The sequence below is a fragment of the Salvelinus namaycush genome, chromosome 4 (genome assembly GCF_016432855.1).
Source record: "Salvelinus namaycush isolate Seneca chromosome 4, SaNama_1.0, whole genome shotgun sequence".
In the NCBI taxonomy this organism is placed as follows: Eukaryota; Metazoa; Chordata; class Actinopteri; order Salmoniformes; family Salmonidae; genus Salvelinus; species Salvelinus namaycush.
Window position 1 is genome coordinate 15,591,238 of NC_052310.1, and position 25,050 is coordinate 15,616,287.

At 42.6% G+C, this 25,050-nt stretch overlaps 2 protein-coding genes across 2 annotated transcripts in view; one reads left to right on the top strand and one right to left on the bottom strand.

The window, feature by feature from the left end:
• acsf2 (acyl-CoA synthetase family member 2) overlaps positions 1–25,050 on the bottom strand; it is a 37,398-nt gene that overhangs the window by 3,006 nt on the left and 9,342 nt on the right. Inside the window, exons 3-10 of the mRNA XM_038991259.1 lie at positions 15,427–15,555; positions 15,247–15,300; positions 14,934–15,052; positions 13,210–13,372; positions 12,870–12,965; positions 12,452–12,603; positions 12,229–12,320; positions 11,961–12,037 (exon numbers count right to left, since the gene is read on the bottom strand). Of these exons, the coding sequence (XP_038847187.1) occupies positions 11,961–12,037; positions 12,229–12,320; positions 12,452–12,603; positions 12,870–12,965; positions 13,210–13,372; positions 14,934–15,052; positions 15,247–15,300; positions 15,427–15,555 (882 nt within the window). The remainder of the gene's footprint in view (positions 1–11,960; positions 12,038–12,228; positions 12,321–12,451; positions 12,604–12,869; positions 12,966–13,209; positions 13,373–14,933; positions 15,053–15,246; positions 15,301–15,426; positions 15,556–25,050) is intronic.
• LOC120046212 (chondroadherin-like) lies at positions 883–11,454 on the top strand. Its single transcript, XM_038991260.1, has 4 exons — positions 883–3,726; positions 9,287–9,450; positions 9,692–9,840; positions 10,333–11,454. Exons 1-3 carry the CDS (start codon positions 2,941–2,943, stop codon positions 9,831–9,833), a joined length of 1,092 nt encoding a protein of 363 aa, XP_038847188.1. The 5' UTR covers positions 883–2,940; the 3' UTR covers positions 9,834–9,840; positions 10,333–11,454.

A 25,050-nucleotide genomic window follows, 5' to 3' on the forward strand; every position in this document is an offset into this window, starting at 1 on the left:
TAACAAGCAATCTAAAAATTTCACAACAACTACCTTATACACACACAAGTGTAAAGGAATGAATAAGAATATGTACATAAAAATATATGGATGAGCGATGGCCGAACGGCATAGGCAAGATGCAGTAGATGGTATAGAATACAGTATATGTAACAGTATAACTTTAGACCGTCCCCTCGCCCCGACACGGGCGCGAACCAGGGACCTTCTGCACACATCAACAACAGTCACCCACGAAGCGTCGTTACCCATCGCTCCACAAAAGCCGCGGCCCTTGCAGAGCAAGGGGCAACACTACATCTAGGTTTCAGAGCAAGTGACGTAACTGATTGAAACGCTACTAGCGCGTACCCGCTAACTAGCTAGCCATTTCACATCCGTTACACTCACCCCCCTTTCAACCTCCTCCTTTTCCGCAGCAACCAGTGATCCGGGTCACGGCACCAATGTAACAGTATAACTTTAAACCGTCCCCTCGCCCCGACACGGGCGCGAACCAGGGACCTTCTGCACACATCAACAACAGTCACCCACGAAGCGTCGTTACCCATCGCTCCACAAAAGCCGCGGCCCTTGCAGAGCAAGGGGCAACACTACATCTAGGTTTCAGAGCAAGTGACGTAACTGATTGAAACGCTACTAGCGCGTACCCGCTAACTAGCTAGCCATTTCACATCCGTTACATATATACATATGAGATGAGTAATGTAGGGTATGTAAACATTATATAAAGTGGCATTGTTTAAAGTGGTTAGTGATACATTTATTACTTCCAATTTTTAATTATTAAAGTGGCTAGAGATTTGAGTCAGTATGTTGGCAGCAGCCACTCAATGTTAGTGATGGCTGTTTAACAGTCTGATGGCCTTGAGATATAAGCTGTTTTTCAGTCTCTCGGTCCCAGCTTTGATGCACTGGGCCCACTGTCTGGTGGACAGTTTCCTGTCAGTACTGGACGTCAGCGTGACTTCACAGTTCCAAGGCTAGGACCAGCTGAGTCAGCGAGGGGCAGGGGGTGAGTCAGCAGGCAAGCCAGGGCATGGGAGCTCAGTGAGGTATGTGGTGCCCCCCTGACAACTGGCACACCTGTGCAGTAGGATGGTGCCTGCCCCTCTGTAGACCACGCCCATACATCTGTCCTGCTGTGGCCTTTCACTGACCAGTGAGTCCTCTTGATAACCTTTTCTTGATTACTGTTTTTAAATTGACAAATTTCAACTGGGTCAGTGGCAGAAGTAAGTTGTAAGTTGAGTGAAATGAAGGCTAAGACTTTGAATAGCAGGACCAATGGAGTCAGCAGTGGTTTCGGCCTCTGAAGCGCTCGCTAGACGATTATTCATCTGCTGCCACAAGCACATCCTTCTGAGGGCGAAGGCCAGTAGTGACAGAGTGGCAGAGTAGGGTCATGACTGGTGAACAGAAAGGCATTGAAGGAGCCGTTTGGGGATGGGGAGGGTGAGAATGTTCACCTGGGCAGCCAGGAGAAAGACGTTCCCGATAAAATGCTAGATTTGTTAAGTAAACTCGAGATTCCACTTATCATGAGAGTGTTCATCGGACTCATAAACACACCCTTCTGAGGCCAACGCGTCATAGGAGCTGAGCCAGCAAGCCCAAGGGCTGAAGTGGACAACGTCTCTCTCCCTCCATCCCTTCCTGTCTCTTTCCCTCACGCTCCTGGTCAATTTCAAGTGGCCAATGGATCAGCGCTCGAGACCAAGGTCTCACATCTGGTTGGTTAAGGCCCACTCAGAGCCACACACACCCCTGAGTGAAAGCTAATGAAAAATATTGTGATTTCTTAACATACACTATCTGCTGAAACTCAATTCAGCCACATCCAACCTCGCCTCTATTTGGAAAGTGAGAGTGACCACAAAGACCATTAACACCTTACTCCTTTTCAAAATAGTAGAAAATATGCACGCAGGAATGAAACTGGCCATTTGAAACCCTCTTTTAGTGAGGTGAAGAGGGACCATTTCACATTTTTTGGACTTGAAAAGGAGTCCCGCCACTCGCCAAACATCTGGTGACGATTATGAGTTATAAAACAGCCACAAAGGAGCTCCTTTCCCTCTGACTGCAGACTGAAAAACAATAGAGATGTCTGGAACCCTAAACACTGGAACCTTAATCTCTTACCTACCGCCCGACTACACTCAGGCAACTATTTTAGAAATGACTGACAATGGCCCCGGCCTGTGGAGGGCCTCTTATCTACCCAACAAAAATCCAGGTAACCTGTACAGGTATACAGACCATGCTATATTGGCAGTCAAAAGTGTGCTTGATCCACCAAGACACTGCATTTGATTTGGAAGCACATTTTGCCCTTCTTGAGAGTGCAATGTTTACACAATTTTTCTGCTTACATAACTAAAATGACCTAGAGATCCTTTGCCTGCTAAACATAACAAGCAATTGAAACGTATGCACACACAAACTGTTTGATTAAATGTCTCATGCAGAAGATCTGGAAGCTTTTTAGACATTTTAACCAGAAGTTAGTGGAATTTAGTTGAGCTCCCTATGGTCAGTGGAAGATCCCGAACTGTGTGCGCGGAGTTAAACTCTCAGAGACACTTGACTTCCTCTTGCAGCCGTCTCCACGTAACACCCTGGTGAGCCCTTCCTCAAATAAATGTTATAAATAGTGCTGTGTTCTGTTCACCGCCGTGCCGTCCTCCTCTCAAAGCCCCAAGTGAATATTTTTTGCACTGCCCCCCTTTTCTCTCAGTCACACATTCACTCTCACACCAGCTCACCTCTTGCCTTCCCTCTCTGAATCCTCTCTCTTTCTCTCGCCCTGAGACTTTCTGGAGGACTTTTTCTAGCTTGGAGTGCCTGTCAAGCAGTGAGAAGAAGCTCTCAGGAAGAGACCGAAGACAGATAAGGTGGACAGACTGACAGACACAAGTCTAGAGTAGCAGCGTCAGCATGCGGTGTGTGAGCTTTCTCTCGGTGTGGACCTACCTGCTGGTCCTCGCCCCGGTGGTATGGGGCGCACCCAGCCAGTGCCCGGCCCTGTGTCACTGCCACGGGGACCTGCAGCATGTCATCTGTGACAACGTGGGGCTAAAGAATATTCCACAGGTGTCCGAGGCCACCCGTCTGCTCAACCTGCAGAGGAACAACCTGGGCAGCCTGCCCACCGGCTCCTTCGCCAGCAGCAAGGGTCTCATCTCGTTGCACATGCAGCACTGCCAGCTCCGCGAGATCGGCGGCCAGGCCTTCAAGGGGCTCAAGAAGCTCATCTACCTCTACCTGTCCAACAACGAGATCACCAGCATCAAGCCAGGTGCCTTCGAGGACCTCGCCGAGCTCACCTACCTCTACCTGGACGGCAACCGCATCAGCGATCTACCCAAGGGCATCTTCTCGCCCATGATCAATCTGTTCATCCTGCAGCTCAACGATAACAAGCTGCGCGACATCAAGCCAGGCACCTTCGCCGGAGCCAAGGACCTGCGCTGGCTGCACATGAGTGGCAATGAGATGAGCTCGCTGCAGCCGGGCTCTCTGGACGACGTGGAGAACCTGGCCATCCTGCACCTTGACAGGAACAGGCTGTCCACCTACCCCGGTCTGGCCATGAGCAAGCTGAGAGTGGTGGAGGAACTGAGCCTGGCCAAGAACCCCCTGAGAAGCATCCCTGACAACGCCTTCCAGAGCTTCGGACGCTACATGGAGAAGCTGCACCTGGACGGCATGGGGCTGGAGAAGGTTAGTCTCTCAGATTGTTTGTGGGATGGGTGTGGGTCCTTTTTGTGGGTGCAAAGTGCTTATTGAGTTGGGAAGAATTAAGAGGTGATTGAAAGTTTAAGAGAACGGCAATGCAATAACATAGCATAGATGTGGTAAATAAGTCTACTATGACAAGCCTTAGAATATTGAACATTTACAACAGTTCCATTTCATGCAACCTGAATCTCAATTATTTGAGGCAGTTAGCCATTCAGTAGACAGAGAAAGCTTCAGTTAGTATAAATATGTTGTATTCTTGTCTACTCTAGCAACCCTGTGGATTAGGGAGGCTTGTTGTTTGTTTGTTTGTTTTGGTTCTGGCTTGCCATATTTAATCTGCTATTTATATGTACAGTCTGGCTTGCCACCGGCCAACTCCCTCTTTTCCAGTAGCCAAAAGATGTTTCTCTTTTCCCAGTTCTGTGGTTGCGTACCGTAGCCTGAGGAGGGCAGATAATAAATGTGAGGTGGTTTAGTAGATTGCTACCATTGATCATATGATGACTGACAGTTCAAATTCACCCTTCGCCTTTGACAGCTTTGCACACTCTTGGCATTCTCTCAACCAGCTTCATGAGGAATGCTTTTCCAACAGTCTTGAAGGAGTTCCCACATGTGCTGAGCACTTGTTGGCTGCTTTTACTTCACTCTGCGGTCCAACTCATCCCAATTGGGTTGAGGTCGGCTGATTGTGGAGGCCAGGTCATCTGATGCACCACTGCATCACTCTCCTTCTTGGTCAAATAGCCCTTACACAGCCTGGAGGTGTGTTGGGTCATTCACCTGTTGAAAAACAAATGATAGTCCCACTAACCCTAAACCAGATGGGATCGCTGCAGAATGCTGTGGGAGCCATGCTGGTTAAGTGAGCCTTGAATTCTAAATAAGTCAGACAATGTCACCTGCAAAGCACCCCCACACCACCTCCTCCATGCTTCACAGTGGGAACCGACATGCAGAGATCATCCGTTCGCCTACTATGCGTCTTACAAATACACGGCGGTTGGAACCAAAAATCTCAAATTTGGACTCATTAGACCAAAGGACAAATTTCCACCTGTCTAATGTCCATTGCTCGTGTTTCTTGGCCCAAGCAAGTCTCTTCTTCTTATTGGTGTCCTTTAGTAGTGGTTTCTTTGCAGCAATTCACGCAGTCTCCTCTGAACAGTTGATGTTGAGATGTGTCTGTTACTGGAACTCTGTGAAGCATTATTTGGGCTGCAATTTCTGAGGCTGGTAACTCTAATGAACTTATCCTCTGTGGCAGAGGTAACTCTGGGTCTTCCTTTCCTATGGCAGTCCTCATAAGAGCCAGTTTCATCATAGCGCTTGATGGCTTTTGCGACTGCACTTGAAGGAACTTTCAAAGTTCTTGAAATTTTCCGAATTGACTGACCTTAAAGAAATGATGGATTGTTGTTTCTCTTTGCTTATTTGAGCTGTTCTTGCCATAATATGGACTTGGTCTTTTACCACCCCTACCATGTCACAACACAACTGATTGTCTCAAACGCATTAAGAAGGAAAGAAATTCCACAAATGTACTTTTAACAATGCACACCTGTTAATTGAAATGCATTCCTGGTGACTACCTCATGAAGCTGGTTGAGAGAATGCCAAGCTGTCATCAAGAATCTGTAATATAAAATATATTTTGATTTGTTTAACACTTTTTTGGTTACTACATGATTCCATATGTGTTATTTCATAGTTTTGATGTCTTCACTATTATTCTACAATGTAGAAAAAATAAAGAAAAACCCCTGAATGAGTAGGTGTGTCGAAACTTTTGACTGGTACTGTGTGTGCGTGATGTATAGACATTGGGTACTTTCTCCGCATCGCTCTAACTGTAACCTAATAAGATCCTTATGATGACTTATCCACCCATATGAGAAGAAAATAGGTCACACATGCTTTGGGTCAGGATGCACATGTGCTGAGACCAGCGGGATCTCTGTCTCGGGCTGTTTGTCGGCAAAATAGTTGACTGTGGTTTTAGCCGGTGTTTTAGCTCTGATTGCTCTGCTCGCTCTATGGTGTGGTACAAGGAGATCTCTTCCCCTGAAAGTGTGTAGGTCAGGAGGATTGCACAGTGGGAGAGAGGAGTGGTGTTCTAGTCATATGTTGCTCCATTCCCATATATACTGTAGTTGGTTGGTGGACTGTTGGCGCAGAAGATTGGATTCATGTCCAATTTAGCTTGGTGAGGACAAGAAGTGGAGTTGGGGGAGGGATCAGGTCCATGCTGTTTACATTAAGGAGCTATATGGGCGACACATACATGCCGTCCTAGTTGGGAGATTCCAAACAATGTCAGGTGGCCAAGTGACATCACCTAGTAAGCATCATAAAAAAACTGCTGGTATGAACCACACTCTTCAGCTTCAGCACGTACAGTACTGTAAACCCAGACACACCATCATACAAGGGTTCCTGAAGCATAGCCCTAGATAACCTTGACCATGCAGTGAGTGGGCGGCGTTGACGCAGTGCTTGATCATTCCTGAGGTTCAGGTTGGTGTGTGAGGTGGGTGACCGCCTCATTACACTTAAATGGTGCAGTCCGACAAGGCTTTTAAGATCTGGTTAGCTTCCATCCTTTGGTGGGGAAGGAGTTTGAACTGTCATACAGACACTCCAAGGCTATATAGTTCACGGAACAACAGCAGACAGTCCAGAGAGCACAGGAAATGGTTTCCTATCTAGAGATAAACGTCGATCCTACACCTAGTAAGGCATAGCGTAACAATGTAAGAGGTAACGAGGTTGAATGAACCCCAGTCAAGGCCTGAGTGGAGAGATGGGAAATGCTGGCCTCGAGACACTTATCACATATACTGATTGAGGGGTTAGCTTGCTGCTCCCCATTCATTCCAAACTCAAAGTTAATCCAGTATTTGAGTTTATCAATCCATAATACAGTATGGAGAGATCCCACAGGGGAAATGGTAAAATAACAAGCATCTCTCAGGCAGACTGTACCAGTGAAAGTGAGGGGAAAGCAGTGTGAGAGGGCAAGGTTTTGGGGTGGCGGGGGAGGCACATGGTGGGGGAGAGTAAAAAGCAATTTTCCAGTCAAAAGTGGGTATTTTTAGGGTGTTTTTGTTTGCTAGCCCGTATCCAAGCATGTACTGTACCAGCCAAATTCTAACATTTTCTGTGCGTTTTTTCCCCTCGGCAGGAGGGTCCTGCCAACAGGTCAGTAAGGGTTAGGAGACGGGTAAATAGAGGCAGGGTGTTCCGTAGCCCATGAAGGACGGGTATTTTTAGCTTGCCCATCGCTCCTTAGGTGAATGGACAATTGGGCCCTTTGCAAGCCTTCTTGGCAGAGAAGTGGCTCAGAGAGAGAGACTAAAAAAAGAGAGCAAAAACAACCTGGCCACGCTGGAAGTCATCCATCTTCCATTGCTGCAAATTACCAGAAGCCTCCACCTTGGCACTTGTGCCCTTCCGCAGTGGAAATTTCCAAAAGACTCCTCAATCAACAGCCTCATCTCTTATAGACTTACATAACATGTTGCAAAAGCCCACCCTCCTCTCACGGCTGCCCCCGGACCTCCTTCCCTCCCTCTCTCTTCCTGTTAAGAGGCTAAGAGCCAACCCACTGGACAAACGGGTTGAGTCAACGTTCTTTCAAAGTCATTTGTCAACATTTTGTGACGTGGAATCTACGTGGAAAATACATTGGATTTGGAAAAAGTCATCAACGGTTGTTTTGAGAGTCAAATTTCAACCACAGGATTATGTCATCATGTTAACCAAATTTCAACATAGACAAACCGTGTATACATTTTGGGGAATTTGTACCTTGAAAACAACGTCAGATCTTCAACATTATATCCCCTATCTGAAAAAAACTGTCTGGGCAGCACCTCCTACTGGAGAATTGATCTATCTACTGCTACCTGTTGGTCTCCCATCCACGGTTTTAACCAAGCCCTGCTTAGCTATGATATTTGTCACTGACTATTACCAGTGTGCTATGATGAGAATGAGTGTTGATTTCACTCATGCTATCAAAGTCATTCCAAAGGGTAGGTTTAACAGAGCAGTTGAAATGTGACCATACTTTCACTCATATCATCAAGGATGCTATTTAGGCCTATATAGCATTTACAAAGTCATGAACAACTATTGTTTCAATTCAACCCAGAATTCAACTAAAAATAAACAATACAATAAGCCTAGGGTTTCAAGCTCTGGTTGATTGAAAAGGAGAGGTATTTTTGTCGACAAGTTAACAAATGATATGTTGGATTCACGTCTCCAACTCAACCAAAAATACAAGTTAAGGAATAGGATTAAGCCCATCCAAGAAGTAAATATGCCTATATCTCCTCTTAAATGTTGATATTTGGTTGCGTCGTCAACCAAACACAATTCAATATTACTTTTGTAATACAGTAAATAGCCTAAAGTTAAAGCTATCTTACAAACTAATGTAACATTCAACCTTAAAATGAGTAACACATCCATGGCCATATTAGGGTTACTGTAACTATACATTTCTTATGTAATCATATAAAGCATGCACATTCAAGATAGCATGCATAGGTCATTGCAGGTCTGTGGAGATCTTCACAATTACTGTAATAATCAGTGCAGAATCTTGAACATCATTGATCACTTGCACCATGTACTTTTTATGTAATCTCATTTGCAATCCAGGTCATTTGGTTCTGCTATTAAATGAAGCACAGTGATAGATATTTTGTTGATTTACACAACAAATAAATCTTGACATTGTATTCCCATTTGGTGCTTTTAAACGGTTGAAAGCGTAGCGATACACATTTGGGTGACAACTAAACCAAAAATCAGACAGTTTTTCCATTGGAATTTGGTTGTGCTCTTAGATGACTGAAAGTACAGTGATAAAACATTGGAAATTCAACCAACTTTTTTGAGTGGGTGAATATAGGTTGTAATCTCATTGATCAACGTCTCAACCAAATATTACCCAATTATTCACGTTGAAACGACGTGGTGTGTTCAGTGGGAAACATAACACGGTGAACATCAGCTCATCTTGCACCTCTGTGAAGTTTTTAGCGACCTCACAAATGCGTATGAAGTTTGGGAGAAGGGAGGGGTGAGACAGTCCAGTTTACATAAGCAACGGTGCAGGAACCAGTTATGAGTGGAGGCTTTCATGTCAGACAAGAGTGACATTGCTGGAGAAAAAAACTGAAAACAATCTCCTCTACCAAACATCGCTGTCTGCCCTCTGACAGATATTAAGGATGAGGTCTAACTGCAAATTCTTGACCCATTTACATCACCAGGCATGCCTTCACTGCCATGTGAGAAAGGAGAGATCTACCTTATTGTGGAGTTCAGGGTTTCAATAGTTGAATTCAGGGATTTCAATCAGTCACATGAAGCTTTTATACTTGCAATGAATTACTTTTGGATTTGAAGGACGAGACTATTCTTGGTCATGACATTATGGTTTAAATATCTCCTGTCAAAGTCTACCTCTTCTGATGAAACTGAAAAGCCTCCTATACTGTGTCTTATATCTGTCCGCCTGTAGTTTTCTGACGGTGCGTTCAACGGCATGAAGGCCATCAAGTCTCTGCACTTGGACAACAACAAGCTCAAGTCCCTGCCCAAGAGCCTGGAGTTCACCACCATCACCAACCTCACGCTCGCCAACAACCCCTGGAGCTGCACCTGCACGCTAGCCCCTCTGCGCAAGTAAGTAATGACCTCACCTTTACAGGCACATACAGTACAGTAGGAAATCTTACCTTGCACTGACACAATATTGAGGTAGAAAACCACACACAGACAGTTGTCTATTTGATATGCACACTAAACGGAATCCATGAATACATTTCAACATTCTAAAATCTTGATGAACACACATATTATCCAAACCGTTAGAGAGAACTTCCAAGACCCTGTATGTCTGATTCTCTCTGTTTCCCTCCACTAGGTGGATGGATTCTACCCGCCAGCGCCCTGATGCGCTCTGTGCCTCTCCGTCCTCACAGAGAGGAAAGCAGATTAGGGACAGCTCCGCCTTCAGCGACTGCACAGTTAAGACAAAGAGAGCCAAGAAGGGCACACGCCATTAAAACACAGGTAACCTGACTGACGAGGACTCGACGAAATACAAAACTAGTCCGTAAATAGGCAAGTTGAACCTCAGTCAAGTGAACTTATGAGCTGAGTTGAGCAAGCTTAAGAGTTTCTCAGTATCAGACTTGAGATGTTGCAGTCATATGCATTTACCCAAGAACAGGTTGACAAAGGGTTTTGATTGTGATACATATTTCACATTTTTGTTGGTCCCCTTCTGGCTTCAATGCTTTCCTCACGGTTTGAATTCTTACGAAGGACTGTATTTATGTGTTTGGGGACTTGGCACAACATGACATTGGAGGATGGGTTTGGACCGGCCTAGCTTGACATTCTTCTTTTCTTTTCCCTCAGAACTCTTTGTCCCCTGGCTGTTATTTTCAATCTTGGCCTTGGGGTCCTGTCCAGAACAGAACAGCGTGTCCCGGTCATGGCGTTGAACAATAGGAGGGCAGACTGTTTGACTTGGCTGTTGATGTTTGTGTCTTTCCACAGGAGACGCTGCCTGAGGGGAAAGGCCTGTCCAGGTGACAGGCTCGGTACGTGTGCAGAGAAAGAAAGCGACGCTAACTGCTACTTAAAGACCGTCCATCTCACTATCTGCCAAATATCAATGTCACATGTACACACATGGAGTGAGACATGACACAAATACATCCCCCTTTCTTTTCAACAGCTGAAGAATTTGTCATGCATCCCACAACCAACATTCAGACGAGCAGCCATGTTGACTCTCCTCCTCTCGCTCTCCCTAACGCCAGCTTTACACCCTCACCTCTCAGGACCCCATCACCTGCTGCCACAGCAACGGCCTGCATCATCCCACAAGCCCCCCCTAACAACCTTCCAAATGGAATGTTCCAGGCCAGGTCTCCCTTTATTTAATGTGGTTCACTCAGTTGGTCATGTCTCGCTTCTCCCGTGAGAAATTCTGTCAGACTGAGAAAACATCCTGAAAGGACTGTGACCGTAAAACGGACCTTGACGTATTGTGACTTGACCCGACTCCTCTCAAAACTCTGACCAAAAGTAAATGACACAACACAGCGCAGGCGGCTAAGGACTTTATGAGATAATGGAGCAACGGCAAGTTGAAAAGGAACATAGTCAGCGATGACACAGACAAAGAGGAGTCCAGTTCTCCAGCGGTATCTTTCGTTTAAAGACTGTATGTATTCAATCTCCCCAGAGATACAAAAAATAATAATCCTTACATGAATGGAGTTTGGAAGTGTTTGCAGTGCCTTTAGGTCTGTTATCACAGGAGGACATGTTGTACAGTTCTAAATGGATTTGAGAATAGGTAGCAGAGGTGTCATGTCTGAGTCTTTGACTAAATAATTAATATACAAAATATTTTGCCTTTTCCACCCTCCCCAACTGCTGTGGCAATGCTTACACTGTGTGACATTTCATTTAAAGTAATTGATTTACATTGAAAACAAGATACTTTTTACTGCTAAATCAATGGATTATCTATAGGCATTGAAGACTTCCCAAACTCTGGGAGCATGTAGGTATCCCCCTTTCCCTTTCATAACTCTTAACATCTTTTTTTATGTATATTGAACATCATATTTTGGGGGGACATCTAAGAAATAAATATGTAACCTTGTCTGTCCTGATTCCATTTTCAACTACTGTGCGCTAACATATTAACAGAGAGACAATGTCATAGGAGCGGCCAACCTTACTCCCAGGGAGCTACAGAGTTTGGGGGTTTGTCCCAGCCCAACACTAGCACACCTGCTTCAGCTAATCCAAGTCTGGATGTGTAGCTTATTAGCAAAGGCATGTGAGTTAGTGCTGGTCTGAAACAAACGCATGCCCATCCTGTAACTCGCTAGGAGTAGAGGTCGGCACACAACTCTGAAATAATGAATCTGGAAGGACGTTCTCGTATGAAAATGTCTCCCTCTAACGAAAAAATATATTAACTGTACCCAGCAGTGAAGGTCCTGAAGGGTTACCCCACAGCTGGTTTTGAGCTTCCACCTCTAACCAGGGACTGACTCAGGCCTGGGAAACCAGGTGAGTGAACTCTCTGGACAATAAATTATATTCAGTAATCATTTAGCTAACTTTAATTAATCAATTAACCTAATTAAGAAAACATTACTCACTACGAGCTCCTTAATGCCCATGGTAGAAATGACCTTCTTCACTATTTCAGGTGGACACGGGGAACCAGCCATGACGCCTAAAATGCATAAATAAACACATCTAAGATACAGTACATTTGACATAACCAATATCAAGATTGCGCAAAAACGGTCCTATAGGACCCCCGAGTATGCAGGATTTCATCCCAACTAATGTTCAATCCAGCAGATTTCGAGAATATGATTAGAACAGAAACAAATGAGCTGAGTTAAAAACATGATCTCTCACCTCCCTCCACTGACGACAAGTCAAACTTGGCCAAGTCAGGCTGGCCCAGCATGTCGATGTACATAGTAGGAGTGCCATAGACAAAGGTACACCTGGTGGAAAAGTAGACACACTTGATTGAGGCACAAAGCACACAACCTACACCACAGTTCACTGTCCCAGAAATGTCTTCAATAACACTGAATGCATGTTTTCCACCAGAACTTAGATATTTCTGCCATACCTTTCACTCTCCATAGCTGCCAGGTTGGCACGTCCGTCGTATCCAGTGGAGGGATAGACCAACGTGATGCCATGCGTGGCCATGACAATGCCACCACCCACCGAGCCGAAGCAGTGGTACATGGGCACAGACAGGCACACGCGTACCTGAGACTGAGGGGACATGGATTAAAGACTACCCCAGTGACTCTATGGCTATGTTTAGACAGGCAGCCAAATTCTGATATTTTTTTCACTAAATCGGTCTTCTGACCAATCAGATCAGCTCTGAAAAAGATCTGATGTGAAAGTATCTGATGTGATTGGTCAAAAGACCAATTAGTGGAAGAATTTTTTTTTGAATTGGGCTGTCGGTCTAAACGCAGCCTAACTAACTCATTGTCTGGAATCACATGTGTCTGTGTGGGCAGGGCACTCACCCTCCAGTCATATCCAAGTCGCATGCCAATGAAGTAGGAATTGTTGACGATGTTGTGGTGAGAGAGGGTGGCACCTTTGGGGATCCCCGTCGTACCCTGACATCAGACAAACAAGTATGTCAGAAATGGTGGACACAAAGCAATGCATATTCGCAAATGCACTTGAATAGGTCAACTGGGGCTGTTGAGTATTATGACTCAGATCACTGTCAACAGAGGATTTAACATGAATTCACAGTATAGATTTGTTGAACACCATGACCATGTAAAGACGAACCGTGAGCACAGGATCAAATAGGAAGAATAGAGAGTGAGAGTATATACAGTTTACTAAAAGTACCGATGTGAACTGAATATTGATGGGGTCGTCGAAGGACAGTTTCTTCTGCAGCTCCTCCAGCTGCTGCATGTGCTGGCTGCTCCCTGCCTGCATCACGTCCTCTAGGTGGTACATCCCCGGCTGCCGGCTGTCTGTCACTATCACTGTATGGAGGTCAGGGAGTCTGAGGAGGAAGTGTCACACGTAACAAAACATTCTGATAGAAATGCATTATGTAGAACAGAATACGTTGAATAGAACAGATAATCGTGTGAGCTCAGTGGAGTGCAATGTAACTAGTGCTGAGCGATTAACCGACATTTCGGTTCTTTTTAAACAACAAATTGACTGAAGTTGGTTTGTATTTTTTTCTGTGAGTTTAATAAGCACATTACACAGTTTCTGTAGAGATTAATCATATCAAGCCCCAACTGTGCGATATAGTAGGAAGTTGTAGTTTCCAACAGGCCAATATTCTACATAGTTGAGTGCAGATAATGTGGCAATTAACTACAATGACCATAATTCATTGCGCGCAAACTTCTTCGGTCTGTGTTTCTTTTACAACTGCTACGTAAAAGAGACAGAAGAATGCGCGATCTAGTGGTATCTCTACTGGAAAATATAAGATCTAAGTCAGGGATGGGCAACTTTGATGGGGGTGCACATTTTAGCATTCGGTGTAGAGAAAATGTTGCAGTTTTAAAGCAAGTTTGCTGCAATTCTACACATTTTGCCATGGGGCAGAGAAGAAATGTTTGCAGTTTTTTATATGATATCTGGGTGAGACTGACAAAAAAAATTAAAATAATAATCAATGGGGGCCCCACGGACAGTAATTCAACCATGATAGCAAGTTTAGATATCTGGCCACTAAACAAATTTAGCAATCTAAAAATGTTTTGCTGACATGGGCTAATTGACTAACATAACAAGAGAAAAACTGCAGATGCACAACCACATTTCGAAATTGCACCTTGTGTATGCTACTATTCTAACAGTAAATTGAGACTACGGCGCCCCCCCCCCCCCAAAAAAAAATAAAAATATATACATATATTAGTATTACGTTTTTTTATTGATCTGAAGGCCTTTAAAATGGGGGGCCGCTAGTTGCCCATTCCTGATCTAAGTGTTGGACAGTTGGTATTTAGCAGTCATAAAAGTATGCATTATTTACTTTGAAGAATTACTAAAATAGTGATTTTGCCAGACTGCATCTCTATTGACTTGGAATGAAATAATAAAGTCATCAAATAAAACAAATATACACAACAACTGAAATATTTTAGTAAAGTAATGTGAATAAATGATGGTTAATAAGTGATAAGCAGTTATGGCCAGTCACCTCCATCATGGGACTTTCATTAATTGTTTTACTCTGTGTTGTTACAGCATTCAACCCACAAAATGTATATTGCATTTAATGTTGTTTTTTATCTCCGAAAAACATGATTATTTTTCAAACTGAACCGACCTCAAAAAGCTCTAAGCGCTCAGCACTAAATGTAACAAAACATTCCGATAGAAAAACATGATGTAGAACAGACAGCCATGCTTCTCAGTCATGTAGAATAGAACAGAGAATCATCTGAGCTCTAGAATTTTTCTATCTGCAATATCTAGAGCTTTGCACCCACCAGAACACAACCCATTGTAATTTGACCATCATTCAGTGTAACTGAAATTGTGTGATTTCGTCAAAAGAAGAGTTGTGATTGTATATGAAAACAGTGTGGTCATACCTGGCACTCTTGACCGATCCTGGGCTAGCAGTGTCCATCTCTGGACAGATCTGCCTGAGCATGTCACAATACTTCTGGGTCTTAAACTGGGTTGGGCACACAATGGCATTGCATCCAACCTGGACCAAAGCAGGAAACTACATTATTACCACCAATGAACACACTGTTATCACCACCAATGAACATCATCAACATCATTGCCTTTATCCTCATAATAAACTGTTTAAAAAGCAATCATCTCTGCACCGTACTTAAGAGGGCCACACCCAGTGCAACTTTCATGGAACATAACGTGCCAACTCAAGTGACCCACCTTCCTCAAAGCAAACTCCAACTCCTGCACCTGATAGGCTGGGTTCACAGACACCTGTCAGAAGACAAAGCATAACCACTGAAAACATCCGCTTTATTGTACTTGACTTCACAAATGTGGTTGAAAAACCTCTTTCCCCTATTAAGATTCCTCCTCCATGCCACCAGTGTCAGCGCTCACCAGTATGATGCCAGCCTTGGCTGAGGCAAACTGGAACAGGATCCACTCATATATGTTGGGTCCCCACATGCCCAGTCGGTCCCCCCTCTTCAGTCCCAGTGCCAGGAGGCCTGCAGCAGCCTGGTCCACCTGAGCCATAATGGAGCACAGTCAGCACAAAGAGGTAATGGTAATCAATGCATAGCTGGAAAGCGATTCACAGCAGTATTGCTGAAAGAGACAGTTGAGTAAAACAGTAGCAATAGAGACATGGTAAAACATATCTAAAGGGGTATTTTGTAGTGCACATTTCAACATTGAATTAATCAGAACCGCATTTTAAAAAAACAGCAGAAATCCATTATTGATTACTATTACTATCAATAGAACCTAAACAATTAAACCAAACTGAGTGAGCGGCACAGCTGGTTGTTACCCAAACACGTGACAATTCTTTATCGCCGAATGAATGTTTAACTTCAAAAGTCAAGGTTTCGCTATCTGAACTCTATACACAGTCATATCATGGGTAGCTGTATCCACAACAGGTAAGTGCCGTAGATCACTTTCTAATCAGATACCAGCTACTGCCAGGTTACCGTAGTCCCAGGACAAAGACTGTTAATACGTTTGGTGTCATTGGTCACATTTGAACTTTAATGCTTTCATAACCTGGAGATCACGTCACGTTAGACTTTGCCTCTAACCCAGCTCACTGCGTTCTTCCAGCCACGGGGGTCTTGTTAAATAGTCACAACTGCTTAAAATAACACACTCAGCAAAAAAAACATCCTCTCACTGTCAACTGCATTTATTTTCAACAAACATGTATGTATATTTTTATGAACATAACAAGACTCAACAACAGAGACATAAACTGAACAAGTTCCACAGGCATGTGACTAACAGAAATTGAATAATGTGTCCCTGAACAAAGGGGGGAGGGGTCAAAATCGTAAGTAACAGTCAGTATCTGGTGTGGCCACCAGCTGCATTAAGTACTGCAGTGCATCTCCTCCTCATGGACTGCACCAGATTTGCCAGTTCTTGCTGTGAGATGTTACCTCACTCTTCCACCAAGGTCCCAGACATGCTCAATGGGATTGAGATCCGGGCACTTCGCTGGCCATGGCAGAACACTGACATTCCTGTCTTGCAGGAAATCACACACAGAACGAGCAGTATGGCTGGTGGCATTGTCATGCTGGAGGGTCTTGTCAGGATGAGCCTGCAGGAAGGGTACCACATGAGGGAGGAGGATGTTTTCCCTGTAACGCACAGCATTGAGATTGCCTGCAATGACAACAAGCTCAGTCCGATGATGCTGTGACACACTACCCCAGACCATGACGGACCCTCCACCTCCAAATCAATCCCGAGGACTGGCCTCGGTGTAACGCTCATTCCTTCGATGATAAACGTAAATCTGACCATCACCCCTGGTGAGACAAAACCGTGACTTGTCAGTGAAGAGCACTTTTTGCCAGTCCCGTCTGGTCCAGCGACGGTGGGTTTGTGCCGATAGGCAACATTGTTGCCGGTGATGTCTGGTGAGGACCTGCCTCACAACAGGCCTAGAAGCCCTCAGTTCAGCCTCTCAGTCTGTTGCGGACAGTCTGAGCACTGATGGAGGGATTGTGCATTCCTGGTGTAACTCGGGCAGTTGTTGTTGCCATCCTGTACCTGTCCTGCAGGTGTGATGTTCGGATGTACCGATCCTGTGCAGGTGTTATTACACGCGGTCTGCCACTGCGAGGATGATCAGCTGTCCGTCCTGTCTCCCTGTAGCTCTGTCTTAGGCGTCTCACAGTACAGACATTGCAATTTATTGCCCTGGCCACATCTGCAGTCCTCATGCCTCCTTGCAGCATGCCTAAGGCATGTTCACACACATGAGCAGGGACCCTGGGAATTTTTCTTTTGGTGTTTTTCCAGAGTCAGTAGAAAGGCCTCTTTAGTGTCCCAAGTTTCATAACTGTGACCTTAATTGCCTACCGTCTGTAAGCTGTTAGTGTTTTAACGACCGTTCCACAGGTGCATGTTGATTCATTGTTTATGGTTCTTTGAACAAGCATGGGAAACAGTGTTTAAACCATTTACAATGAAGATCTGTGAAGTTAATTGGATTTTTATGAATTATCTTTGAAAGACAGTGTCCTGAAAAAGGGACGTTTATTTTTTTGCTGAGAATATGTCCATGAAGTCACAGATTCATTTTTTAAATCTACAGGACAGAAGAGCACCATGTGCAACAGTAGATAGTAAACAGTGCTGAATTTATCAAATCAACCCCTTTTCTAAATTTGTTTTGGGCTGAATCTCCTCCTGGTATTTGGTTGGGCCCTGTGTGTGATGTCAGCGCTGCGTTTGCGAACTCGTGCAAAGCTGTTTCCAGCTGAACGAGAGGGGAGAGACAGCTAATGTATTGACGTCCAATCAACCTGATGTTCCCTTTTGTGCAACCCCTTGTATAATGGAAAATTATTTGATTCATTATTTCCATGTATTTGATAAACTGTTGATATGGATTGATATGTACTATAACATGATCGTAGGTGCGGGAAGACACAGACCGAAACGGGAGTTAACCATGTATGTATCAGGTGTGAAGGTAAGACCCAGATGCAGACACGTCGAATTAACAATGATTTAATAATCCAGCAGGGGCAGGCAATAGACAGGTCAAGGCAGGCAGGGTTCAGTAAACCAGAGGTGGGGCAACGGTACCGGACGGCAGGCAGGCTCAGGGTAGGCAGAGGTACAGGTCGGCAGGCGAGCTCAGGGTCAGGGGCAGGCAGAGTGGTCAGGCAGGCGGGCTCAGAGTCAGGACAGGCAAGGGTCAAAACCAGGAGGGCGAGAAAAAGAGAGACTGGGAAAAGCAGGAGCTGAGAACAAAAACGCTGGTTGACTTGACAAACTGGCAACAGACAAACAGAACAAAGGTATAAATACACAGGGGATAAATGGGGAAGATGGGCGACACCTGGATGAGGTGGTGGAGATAATCACAAAGACAGGTGAAACAGATCAGGGTGTGACAGTATGTTTATGTACCATAATTAAATAAGTAGTTTTTCACTTAGTCTACAATTATCTGGTGCAACTAAGTACTGATGTTCCTATCTTTGACCTGTTTAACTGCCAGTATTGAATGCCTGCCAGTATTGAATGCCTGCCAGTATTGAATGCCTGCCAGTATTGAATGCCTGCCAGTATTGAATGTTATGAATAAAGTTTGAACCCAGACTGAGCCGAGGGCCCACTGATAATGTACAGTATCTGTGAAACTGTGTGATTCTGTAGCACAGTGATGGGCAACTGGCGGCCGCCCTTTCGTAGGGTTGACTCATAACCTGCAGCGGGGCAGTCGGGTTAAGGGTCATGAAATATTGTGTGGCTGTAGGGCTGGTGGGCGGCAGGCGGGTTGAATAAAGAGAAAACAATGCATTAGGGCTGCCAGCTTTTGAAGAAAGCTTGGAGTGAGATTTGCTATGTGAATTTCATTGCCCCCTGGCACAACCTCCAGATGGTATATTTATTTTACTGTTTTAAAGCTAATTTCCTCCAATTCTATTCATTTTGACATGGCTTAAGCCTATGACCAGGGTGGAACATTTAAAAATAAAAACCACAGGTCAGGTGTATTCAGGATGCCTTGAACATCAAATGAACCCTCAAAATTGGATGACTTTGTTGCTTTGAAATTTTGGGGGAATGAAATTTAAAGTATGCTAATGTTTTGTTTTTTTAGGTGGTTTGACACTATTCAGACAGTAATGCTAGAAACAGTGGGAAGGTTGGAAGCAGGGATCACCTGTTCTCAGGTGAAAAGTTGTATGCGACGTGCCGTGGAGTGTTACCAGTACACAAAGACTCCACAGGAATGATTAATGGTTGATGGCAGTGCATAGCCAAATCATAGATTGCAGTCTCCTTGTCCATAGACTGCTTTTAAAATAAGAATACAAACATTTTGTATTTTGTAATTGGGTGAACTCTTTAAAATAGGTCTGGAAGAAAATCCTGATTGCTCTCCAGTAGAGTTGGCCACCCCTGATCTATGTGCTAGGTGTTTGAAATGTTTATTTTTTATAACAATTACATTTCTAAAAATCCCCAAACTTTCACGAAAAATCAAATGATTATCAATATTCAGGTGATTTATGTCTACTAGTTGAAGATCCTTGCTATCATTTTACTCCACATAAACGGATCATATTTTGTCTATGGGTTGTCTAGCATGTGCACAGTACTAAAACGTCTAATTATATTTGATTCCTGGAGCATTTAATATCCAATGCTTAGTTGTATGACTTACTCAAAACTGTCCATGAATAGCTGCAAAAATACATAGCCTCATATATTTAATTTTCAATGATGCAAGTAGGCATATGAGATTTCAAATATGTGATTACACTGGCAAAACGGGGAAGACGTGGACTAATAAAATAAATGTGGGGAATAACAGTAGTGTTACGCACAGTATTTACTCTATATTTTAGCCCATTGTTAAGAGTGAGAATAGTTCCACTGATGAGACTAAATAAAGTAAATAGATAATAAAATATCCCGAAGACAAGATGACATAAATCTGTCCCTACACCCTAACCAAATAATGTTTATACTTATTGTTCCCCCTTCTAGAATCAAACTTACACTTTTGGATTCACAATCTGTTTGACAAAATTATTTTCAAAGTTACAAATCAGGTCACCCTACCAAACTTCCCTGCTAAAACATACTGTAGGTCTGTCTGCTGCCTTTTCGTTCTCACAGCCTAAATTCCAATCACCAAACGAAGGGACTAATGCAAGTGTGGATTAAATCGACTTTAGTACATGCTGTCAAAAGGCTGTATTCTGCAATAGGGACAGTAGTAAAAGTAACCTACTTTTGTTGACAACATTGTACATAAAACAGCAATACCCTGCTACTCTTTTGAGTACAACCACAAAAAAATATGCATCAAGCCGAACTGAAATATTATCAGAAACATGTTGGGTCATTGTCACAACTTTCTATTTCCTTGTCAAACTGATGTAATTTGGATATTTTGCAAAGAAAATCTTTCCAGTGTTTTTTGTTATTGCATTTTCTCCCCGGTGCCTAAACGTCTTTGTTCGGCGAAAGAACCAGAGATGACATAAAAATGTACCGATGTCAACTGGATTGAAGCATTCATTCTATTGATTTATGACATTCTGGTGAGCGAGGGTTTATTATGTCTTCTAGGGCAAAATACAGTATAATGACAGAATAAAAGCTGCATCTAGTTATAGACAGTTGACTAACAAATTCGAGAGCATGGTACTAAGGTTCTATCTACAAAAAATGAAACAAAGTCAGCTTTTATGTTGCTGAAATAAATGGCACGTTTAGGCTACACAACAGGTCCCTAAGAGCGCAATCACATTGTCTCAAGATGCTGAAATAAATGAAGGCCTGAACTGCGGAAAAACACAAGCAATTCATTCCGATCAGACACTGGAGGAAAAGGGAATCAACTCCGATTCCCGGCAGTGCTGTGGGTATGGAAGGGAACACAGAGGATGGAGTTCACAAGCGCCAATGAAGCCCTGAACAGGCTGTAGGAAACCTTTCCATTTGAAAGAGAGCCCAATGCCCTGAGGAGACGAAGAAGCGGAAAAAAGTGATAAGCACACTAGGCTACATACAGTGATGCCCAAGACCAGCATATCGTAAATTGTAACAATATTCTTTCCCCCTTCCCCAATACAGACTCCATTGTCCCCACGTAACTGTTCTTCTCTAGGAAGTAATGACAGAATTAGCCAATGCCAATGAGATACACTGCAAAGACAATATAAAATAGGAAATATTGCATGTACTGTATGTCATTAACCACATTTCCATCTAGTTTTTATGCGAGTAAAGTCATACCATTAAAAAAAAAATCATGACAGCTGTGATGGAAACAGGATGTTTCGGTACAATTTTATAAATGCAAACAGATAATTTGTTTGTTCGACATGGTGGAATCGTTTAATGTCTGAAAAATGTATTATGCGAGAAATGGAGGAGGAAATGCCTTTGCGCTCAATTATTAATATAATAACCATAATATCAAAGTAAACTTGGAGTCACGTAATGATATGTGTGTGGTCCTCCCACTACGACTCGGGGAACCACACAGTTTATTAGCCTACAGATTTAAAAAGTTATGATGAACTTCGCGGTGATCTTGAACCTCCTTTCCAATAATATTTTGAGGGTCTTATTCTGGTGACATGAAGAGAGATGCTTGACTGCGTTTGACAAATAAGAATATCCATAATGTATCTGAGAGCTGAGTGTACGTGCCAAGACCAGAGTAGGCACATTTGCTATTTAACGCAATAGTAGAGTTGAAAATTCCATATTTATTCGGTACATGAAAAATTAAGAGAAAAAGTACATTGTGTGTGCACTACATCATCCCACACTGATTTTTATCCGCCACAAGTTCTTTTGGTGGAAACACACCACTGGTAGGAAAATTCACATTTTTCTTAATGCGGATTCTAGAATATTCATATGAAAAATCAGTCGCTCATTGGATTGAAACTTGGCTAGTAATTTTCAATAATTGTTCTTTGGATGTGTGTGGGCGGGAGGGTGTGAGTGGGTTTGTGTGTGTGTGTCTGTGCATATAAAATGGGAGAGTGAAGGAGGGTGAATATAAATGTGTAGGAGGGCGGGAGAGAATGGGTGTTTGGAGGCATAGGGTATATGTTGTGTGTGAATGAAGGATAATGGATGAGTAAGTAGATGTAAAGAGGAGTGTAAATTTGCCTGAGAAGATAAGACAGGGGAAAAGATGGGAGGTTGGGATAAACTTGGCCTGGGTGAGAAAGAGGAGGGCAAGGATGGGGGTTGGTGATAAGCTTGGCCAACAAAATCCAATTTATCACATGGAATGTGCACGGGCTCCATAAAAAAATGTATTTAATTCTCAAACACTTAGAGATTGTCAGCAGATGTGGTTCTTGCAAGAGTTACACAAATAAAGGAGAAATTGAATATTGAATATAAAGAGGAGTTGCGTTGGAGAGGCCTATTCTGCTACCTACTGTAGGAACGGCAAAACTGTAGGCATCCTGATAAATAAGAACACACCATTTTCCCTTATATCTCAGCATATTTTCTAATTTTGAATTGTACAGTACCTTACATGGGGGAAAAAATACATCGCTTTTATTGTATATCCCACCAGGGTCACATCTGGTGTTTTTAGATAAATTCAAGCTATATTAGATCAAATCCAGACAGGAACTATTATTTTAGTAGGTGACCTAAATTCTACATTTGATAAGATTGACAGATGTTGTAATAAAAAAGGCGCATTTAGGGAGCCTCCAAAGATTTACTAGGACACCTGGAGATTACTATTCCTACCTACAAAAGATTATTATTTTTTTCTCAAAGTAACAAAAGCTAATCAAGAATTGAATGTACTCAACAATTTACTCGATTCAAACATTCATGATATAATGATATCGGATCATTGTCAGAGGACAGAGAAAACCCAACCACCAATATAATTTGGGATGCCTTAAGAGAATGATAATATCATACTTGGCAAAAGTTAAATCTGATTCAGAATAGTTTTTTACGAAAAATAAAGCACTATCTTAGAAAAAGCCCATAAACAATACAATTTCTGAACTTAAGCAGGAATACGATCTTTTACTTTTGAAGAGAGCCAACAACTACAGGTTAAACTCAAGTAAAGCATACTACTTATTGCCAAATAAACCTGATACATATTTCACAGCTCACAAAACAAATACATGCTAAACAAGTTATAATTTTAAACAATATAAATGCAGTAATTAGAAACAACAGTGATTAATGACCATTTTAAAAGCTTCTATGAAAATGTACTGTATTTAAATCAGAATTAAAACAGATGGAAGGATCCTACAGCCTTCTTACAGCCTTCTTAGACTGAATCCGGAGGCAATTATCACCAGACAAGAAATAAAATCACTAAAAACAGAGGCCACCCAAAAATAAATATTAGATAGTGTTAAAACATTCACGCGGAGAAAGCATCAGGAATGGATGGCTTTCCCATAGAGTTATATTCAACATTTTGGGACAAAGTAGCTCCCCCATTTACACAATTGACAACTCACAAATCACTCAATTCAATACTTCCTAGTTCCATGTATCAAACAATTATTTAAGTTATATTAAAACCAGGAATCTCTGGAGAGTCCCCTGCTGATTATAGATCCATACGTTTAATAAATTGTGATAAAAAAATAACAAAGCTTATAAGCAATAGAATGGCAAAAACTCAGACTTGATACATATCAAACAGCGTTTCTTAAAAATAGATACAAAACAAATACAAGAACATGTTTCAGTTTAATACAATACGCAAAAAAAACAAGATATAGATTTGTCAATGGCTGTTGATGCCAAAAAGGCTTTCGACAATCTTGAATTGCCTTTCTATTCAAAACTTTCCAGCTGAAATAATAAATGTTATACAAACATTATATAAATGTCCTAAAGCAAAAATGTACCAAATATTACATTATCTGATCAAATTGCTTTCGAAAAGGGGCAGGGCACAAGACAGAGATGTTCCAACGCACTTCTGAAGACAAAGGAATACTCCGGTTGGAACATTATTGAAGAATTATGTTAAAAACATCCTAAAGATTGATTCAATACTTCGTTTGTCATGTTTTTACGGACTGTAATTTTTTATTTTATTTATTTAACTTTTCGTCCGTACTTTCCGCTGGACTTGCCCGCGCATCGTGAGTTTGGAAAGTGTACTGAATGCTAGAACAACAAGGAAGAATTTGGACATAAATGATGGACATTATCGAACAAAACAAACATTTATTGTGGAACTGGGATTCCTGGGAGTGCATTCTGATGAAGATCATCAAAGGTAAGTGAATGTTTATAATGTTATTTCTGACTTCTGTTGACTGCATAATATGGCGGATATATTTGTGTCTTGATTGGGCTCTGAGCGCCGACTCAGATTATTGCATGGTTTGCTTTTTCCGTAAAGCTTTTTTGAAATCTGACACAGCGGTTGCATTAAGGAGAAGTGCATCTAAAATTCCATGCATAACAGTTGTATCTTTTAGCAATGTTTATTATGAGTATTCCTGTAAATTGATGTGGCTCTCTGCAAAATCAAAGGATGTTTTGGAACTTCTAAACGAAAGGCGCCAATGTAAACTCAGATTTTTGGATATAAATATTAACTTTACAGAACAAAACATACATGTATTGTGTAACATGACGTCCTATGAGTGTCATCTGATGAAGATCATCAAAGGTTAGTGATTAATTTTATCTATATTTCTGCTTTTTGTGAATCCTCTCTTTGGCTGGAAAAATGGCTGTGTTATTCTGTGAATAGGCACTCACCTAACATAATCGTTTGGTTTGCTTTCGTCGTAAAGCCTTTTTGAAAGTGTATCTTTAAAATGGTGTAAAATACATGAATGTTTGAGGAATTTTAATTATGGGATTTCTGTTGTTTTGAATTTGGCGCCCTGCAGTTTCACTGGCTGTTGAAGAGGTGGGACGCTACCGTCTCACGTACCCTAGAGAGGTTAAGAATGGGAAGCATAGAAATAGTGCACATAGAACAGATCTACCGCTTCATAG